The sequence below is a fragment of the Saimiri boliviensis genome, chromosome 10 (assembly GCF_048565385.1).
Source record: "Saimiri boliviensis isolate mSaiBol1 chromosome 10, mSaiBol1.pri, whole genome shotgun sequence".
Taxonomy (NCBI): domain Eukaryota; kingdom Metazoa; phylum Chordata; class Mammalia; order Primates; family Cebidae; genus Saimiri; species Saimiri boliviensis.
The window spans coordinates 43,693,781-43,700,866 of NC_133458.1; the positions used below are offsets into that span (position 1 = coordinate 43,693,781).

Genomic DNA, 7,086 nt, shown 5'->3' on the forward strand with positions numbered 1-7,086 from the left:
ATGTCACAATCTCACCACCCAGCAATGAGGTATTTTACTGCTCTCGAGATCAGATTATTACTGTGGAGAAGATTTTTATTTTTTGTTTCATTAACAGATTATTATAAAGCAGTAAGCATGCGGGAAAAGAAGCAGACGTTTTACATTGGGAATTTATGAAAGCATGTTTGATAGTTTTGGGTAGGGGAACTGGGGAGTTAGTTGTTTAAAATTTTGTATCATCACCACAAGCAAAACTCTTCGGAAATGGTAAAATAAGAAAACGCATGATTCTAGAGGCATTCCAAGCACCCACGTCTCAGGCTATGTGGTGTTTGTAATATCATCCGACCTTTTGGACTGTTGTAAGTTTTATATATTTGTCATATTCCTAGTATTTTTCATCTGTAATAACAAAGGGGAAAAAAGGAAACTCATACACACAACTCTTTGACATCACGAATCATTGGTCAGTCGAACTTGCAAGAAAGGAAAAGAAATACTGTTGCTTGGTGGGGTGGAATGCCAGGAATGGCCATTTAAACATTTTGTAAGCCTGATTCTTTACTGACATCCTTTAAGGTAGAATGAATGTAACTCATATTATAGTTGTCCTCTGAACTTGGCTTTCTCCCTACTTTTACGCATATCTGCGTGCACTGGAGAATAGAAAATGACTAACAAAAACAGAGCTGCCCTAACCTGCTTCCTTTCTTCCCCATTGACAATATTTTTTACTGTGGAAAAAAAAAAAAATTCTTTCTTCTTTTTTCCCCATTCTTTTTCTAAGCTAACCTGCAAATTCAAAGGTTAGCTGGAGATATCATTTAAAAAAAAAAAAAAATCTAAAAGAAGCCTCCAGTGGTTTGGACCACCCTAAAAGAAAAAGGAAGAAAATGTTTGGGGAGGGCTAGGGTTCCGGGAAGCTGAGGAGGGGAAGGGCGTCCCAGGCACAGCGACTTCCTCATGCGCTGCCTTTGACAAGAGGATGGGCCTGAGGTCCTGAACCGGCCTTTCCAAACCCCCACTTCAAATGCGGGGAGGGAAAAGTTCAGAAGCAGCCACGAGGGGACAAATGCTTAATGCTGCCAGTTGAACTGGACATGGGAGTCAATAAACCCAGCGAGCTCTGGAGACAGGTAGGGGCTCCTGCTGGTTCCACAGAGGCTGAAGCAGCCCCGCCGCCGCCCTCGCCACCGCCACCGCCGCCGCGGCCCCTGCGTTACTGGGGGAGACGGTGCCGCTGCGACAGGGGAGGACGCGGCTGGAGCTCAAGGAGGCTCCAGCGCGCAGGCGCCGCCGAGCCCTGCCTGGATGCTCAGTAAAGGCACTAAGGCAAAAAAAAAAAAAAAAAGAAAAAAAAAAAAAGAAAAAAGAAAAAGAAAAAAAAAAAGAAAAAAAAAGGGAAAAAAATCAGCAATTTATAGAAAGAAGAAGCTATAGTCTGTCGGGATATCCAACACCAACAGGTAGGAGGATATACTCTTGGTTAAGTTTGGGGGAGGGGGGATGCACAATGTTGATGAAACTGAAACTGCAGGTTCACGGGGAAAGAGCCCTCCCTCAGGTTTTTGTGCGTGTGTGTGTGGCTTTTTTTCTTTTCTTTTCTTTCTTTCTTTCTTTTTTTTTTTTTTTTTGGACAATAAACTGCATAATGGAAGTACATTCAGACAATGCATCTTCAGTAGGGCTTACTGAGAACTCCATTTCTGGAAAGGCTTTCAAGACCGAGGAATATCAGACTGCGAATCACCGGGAACGGTTCCTTTGCAGCACAGAAGCAATTTCTCTCCCCATCTTCGCGTATGTAATGCATGTCTCTCTCCCTCTCCCCCTCCTCCACCCTCCCCCCATTATAAATCCAGGGGTGGTGGATTTCAGGTTTCGTAATGTTGCATGATGCGATCAGTATTTACCCGAGGATGTACCGGTGGGGAAATTAAAATCATCGAACGCAGTTTTGCCTGGGCTTCCATCAGCATATTCCGGGCCAGTGAGAAGTGGCAAAGGAAACACACTTGGTGGGAATAACAGAGGAAGCCGATTCCCCCGGTGTGGTCCAGGCACCAAGAGACAATGTGCATTTTGTTTTAAAATGAAGCTGTTTGCAATTTGCAACAAAGGTTATGAGTGTAAATGGGAAAGGCTTAATTGCCCAAGAAATACAGGTTCATGTTATATTCATTTGAATCCAGGCAGCCAAGGTTTACAAATGGAAGTGCATTATTCCTCTGGGTGTGTTTCCCTGGCCAATATTTACATTAACCATTTTAATAATCATGTGGGCTTAAAAGATTTGCCAAAAATGGGGGTAGGGTGGAGAGGGAAAGACAAATGATTAAATCACATCAAATCTTGGGACAAGTTCCTATTAATTTTGAAGTTTCATTTTGAAATTTTGCTTTAAGATGAATCAACAAATACTCTTATGCAGCATGAATAGTGGCACTTAAGACATATTTTGCACGGGTTCTTTGGACCCACATCAGCAGAGAAGCTGCCTGTGAAACACTGACAGATACTAACAGATCTCAAATAAATGTAGGTAGTCTCTCTGACTCCCAATAGCAATCTTGTTGATTCCATTGTAATTCTAGTGATTAATTCTTGGACTGGCATATTGTACAACAATGGGACATTTTATTCCTTCTCTCCTAAAGGTACCAAATCAAATGTGTATTGTCCAAAATAGGGACATTTTAAAATTTACCTAGCTTAGAAAACTAAACAAGCCAATTCTCTGAAATCTTGAGCAAAAATATTTACTAAAGCAAATAATACTATTCAAAATTAAAACTTTATTTGCTTCCCCATAAGTGAACAGCTTTATGTTGGCACTGTCTGACATCATTGCTTGTTAACTTAAGAATTGATAGCACTTTTTTTTTTCCAGATATTCTGATGGCAAAACAAATGGAAGAAAAGAGGAAGCATGACTGCAGATTGGATCAGTTCTCTTTGTGGATTATATTTTCAGTAAAATGTATGGATCTATCTTTTCCTTGTTCTTATATCTAGATCATGAGACTTGACTGAGGCTGTATCCTTATCCTCCATCCATCTATGGCGAACTACAGCCATGCAGCTGACAACATTTTGCAAAATCTCTCGCCTCTAACAGCCTTTCTGAAACTGACTTCCTTGGGTTTCATAATAGGAGTCAGCGTGGTGGGCAACCTCCTGATCTCCATTTTGCTAGTGAAAGATAAGACCTTGCATAGAGCACCTTACTACTTCCTGTTGGATCTTTGCTGTTCAGATATCCTCAGATCTGCAATTTGTTTCCCATTTGTATTCAACTCTGTCAAAAATGGCTCTGCCTGGACTTACGGGACTCTGACTTGCAAAGTGATTGCCTTTCTGGGGGTTTTGTCCTGTTTCCACACTGCTTTCATGCTCTTCTGCATCAGTGTCACCAGATACTTAGCTATCGCCCATCACCGCTTCTATACAAAGAGGCTGACCTTTTGGACGTGTCTGGCTGTGATCTGTATGGTGTGGACTCTGTCTGTGGCCATGGCATTTCCCCCGGTTTTAGACGTGGGCACTTACTCATTCATTAGGGAGGAAGATCAATGCACCTTCCAACACCGCTCCTTCAGGGCTAATGATTCCTTAGGATTTATGCTGCTTCTTGCTCTCATCCTCCTAGCCACACAGCTTGTCTACCTCAAGCTGATATTTTTCGTCCACGATCGAAGGAAAATGAAGCCAGTCCAGTTTGTAGCAGCAGTCAGCCAGAACTGGACTTTTCATGGTCCTGGAGCCAGTGGCCAGGCAGCTGCCAATTGGCTAGCAGGATTTGGAAGGGGTCCCACACCACCCACCTTGCTGGGCATCAGGCAAAACGCAAACACCACAGGCAGAAGAAGGTTGTTGGTCTTAGATGAGTTCAAAATGGAGAAAAGAATCAGCAGAATGTTCTATATAATGACTTTTCTCTTTCTAACCTTGTGGGGCCCCTACCTGGTGGCCTGTTATTGGAGAGTTTTTGCAAGAGGGCCTGTAGTACCAGGGGGATTTCTAACAGCTGCTGTCTGGATGAGTTTTGCCCAAGCAGGAATCAATCCTTTTGTCTGCATTTTCTCCAACAGGGAGCTGAGGCGCTGTTTCAGCACAACCCTACTTTACTGCAGAAAATCCAGGTTACCAAGGGAACCTTACTGTGTTATATGAGGGAGCATCTATAAATCTCTAGCCTTGTGAAACACTAACTTTCTCTGCTGAGCAATTGTGGCCCACAGCCATATCTTCAGAAGAAATTCAAGAGTGGAATCAGCAGTTTTAAGGATTTGGGCAACATTCTGCAGTCTTTGCAATAGTTCACCTATAATCCTATTTTAAATCTCAAGAGTGATCCTGCTGACTGCCAGCGAAGGTTTGTAATTAAGAAAGGACTGAACCACTGCCCTAAGTTTCTTTATGTGGTCAAAAACTAGATAATGAAAGTAGCAGGTGCTAAGTATCAGTGCTAAATGCTGTGTATGTCACTACATATGAAAAAACATCAAAAAACAATTAGCATTGGACATCTTAATAAATTAAGTTGACATGAGGTAAATGTGTTGATAAAAACTAATTTTAGAAGTTTGAAGACTTTAAAACATTTCATACTATTTATTGTTTTGCAAAGACTAAAATATTTGGGAACTTAAAGTACTGTAATCCACTAAAGATGTGCCAATGAATTATTGGAAAATCACACTTTAAAAACCGCCTTGTAAGTTCTGGGGAGCATTCCAAAGCAGTATATTGGTTCCAATTAGAGTTTACTTTTTTGTATTAATACATTGCTATTTCTAAATACCACTTTCCTTATCTACTAGTAAGATTGCTAGCATTGAACTGTATTATGTGGTTTTTGTTGATTTGGTATAACGTTTTTCCAATTCATTTATATTTTACAAATGCTAGATATTGGTCTGGGAGGCAACATTAATGGTACCAGCCGGTCACAACTGAGCAGTTCTAATAATGCAGAATAAACACATGTTGCCTTAAAGGGTTATCTAGTATCCTTCACCTTATTTAGCATTGGAGCAAATAGTCAAGGGAAATCGAATCAGTAACTGGTCACAGTCATGCATCTGGAAGTGCATGGAAGATCATTTAGTACTTTTTCCTTTTTTCTCACATGGTTTGAAAATTAAAGTGCACATCACTGAAATAATGAAATTTCCTTTTGAGGTGTGCTACACATTCTAGAGCGTTCTAAGAAGCAGGCAGTTGATGTATATTTATATTTTAAGTCAGCTGTCAAGGGGAGACCACAGCCTTAGTATGACATCCTGCACAATTTGTGAAGCATTTATTCTACTGAAGGCACAGTCTTGTTTATACTTTCTGCACATTCAGTGTATTGGTCGTTTAAATTATTTCAGTTTTAACTTGTGAAAGCTTATAATATGATTTCTGGTATTTTAGAAATACATTAGAGTCTGTGAGTCTCATTCTTTAAGATACAGATGTGTGAACTTCAATATAAAGTTGCATTTGCCAAAATTTACCCGTGTAGCCTGTTAATTTTCTTGAAATAAGTTTTACATTTTTGGCACGTAACAGTTTTTTTTTAATCTGGGAGGCAAGCACAAACTAGGGAGACTAGCTTTATTATGTTTTTTTTTTTTTATTTTTATTTTTGTAGCTAGTATATTCCAGACTGGAAATGTATGAATGATAATCAACATAAAGCTGATAAACTGATATAATATTATCTATAAAAGCATTATTTGGTAGTTTATTATCATCATCCCTCTATTGTTCTTACATGCCAGTAGTATTTAAAGATGTATACCTGCTTAGTTAATTGGCTAAGAATTTTAGTATAAATATCACACTTTAATTTGGAGCAAAGTACTATAGAAATTTGGGGTTCTAAGTATACAACTTGTAAGAAGAATGGTATACACTACCATTATGACAAAACCTAAAAAAGTTATTATTTTGTTTGCTTTGTGTTGTTTTGTTTGTTGGTTTTTGTGTAGTTTTTTTTTGTTATTATTTGATAATTAAGATTAGGAATCTAACAGAACAGAATTTCATATTGCTATAGTACTTCTGTAAAGAGAACATCAATATAAATAAGGAAAAATAAATCAATGAGATGTTTCAATGATATATGCAACTATTCAGTTTTGCTCATATAAGGATAGTTCAAGCCATGATTTAGTGAGCATTCTGACCTCATTTTTACTTTACACCAAAGTTGATTGCATCTGAGACAAAGTTTAATGCACAACAGTGAGTTGGATCTAGCAATAAAGTCTTCTTGGTACTGAAATCATTATCTAAAATAAAGAAAATGTTATCAAAAGATTTTCTGATAACATTGTGATTGCAACTAAAAAAAATTTACAGTAGAAACATAATTGCAGTGATGATGATTATGGCGAACTTTGCTTAGAGGTTCAAATGTCACCAGCAATCAGTAGAAAATTCAGCAATAATCTTAAGGCCAGAGAGAACAGGTTTCACCATTGCATAGACAAGAAACAGTTATGGGTTAAGCGTCAGGGATTGAGGCGTCAAGAGCAAGAGCCAAGTGAAGCTGCCTGACTCCACCTAGCTATTTGGAATAACCAATTCCCACAGTTTTGGTAAGTGACCAGCCTCAGTGATCAAGTGAGTCAGGCCAACTGCAGTGACTTTTATTTAAGCCTACTCCTGACTAACTTGGCATTTGCAGGTCAAGCAGGAAGCAGTGGACAAGACACATCCTCAGTGAATCAATGCCATTTGTTACTCAATTGGTAACAGTCATAATCATACAAAATAAAAGGCTGCTTCAGTGTCTTAATGAGCAAACCACATGATCTCTTTTAGCACTCATTCCAAAATTCAGTATTTAATGTATTTAATCTTCAACCCATAAAAATACATTTCCACTGCAGCAGGTCAGGGGATATCCAACTTCCCTGTGAGACTGATTATCAATAATAATGTGATCCTCTTGGACTGAGCACACATCTGAGCTGAACAGTCTTTAAATTGTTTTTCATAATAGTGGTGATATGTTTGTGTGAATATGTCTGTACGATTTCATCTGGTTAGTTTTGTACATAACAGATTTGTTTGTGGGATGCCTGGCTGAAGCTAGGCATTCAGTCT

General features: G+C 39.1%; 1 protein-coding gene across 5 annotated transcripts; it reads left to right on the plus strand.

Moving 5' to 3' along the window:
- Window positions 1-798: 798 nt before the first annotated feature.
- On the plus strand, window positions 799-6,096 carry GPR85 (G protein-coupled receptor 85). Of its 5 annotated transcripts, none has more exons than XM_039473050.2 (3): window positions 799-1,448; window positions 1,665-1,782; window positions 2,873-6,096. In XM_039473050.2, exon 3 carries the CDS (start codon window positions 3,043-3,045, stop codon window positions 4,153-4,155), a length of 1,113 nt encoding a protein of 370 aa, XP_039328984.1. In that variant the 5' UTR covers window positions 799-1,448; window positions 1,665-1,782; window positions 2,873-3,042; the 3' UTR covers window positions 4,156-6,096. The 5 variants fall into 5 exon arrangements, with proteins under 5 accessions (XP_039328984.1, XP_039328985.1, XP_039328986.1 ...); XM_039473051.2 differs by having other exon boundaries at window positions 1,668-1,782; XM_039473052.2 differs by having other exon boundaries at window positions 1,697-1,782.
- The last annotated feature ends 990 nt before the right edge of the window (window positions 6,097-7,086 follow it).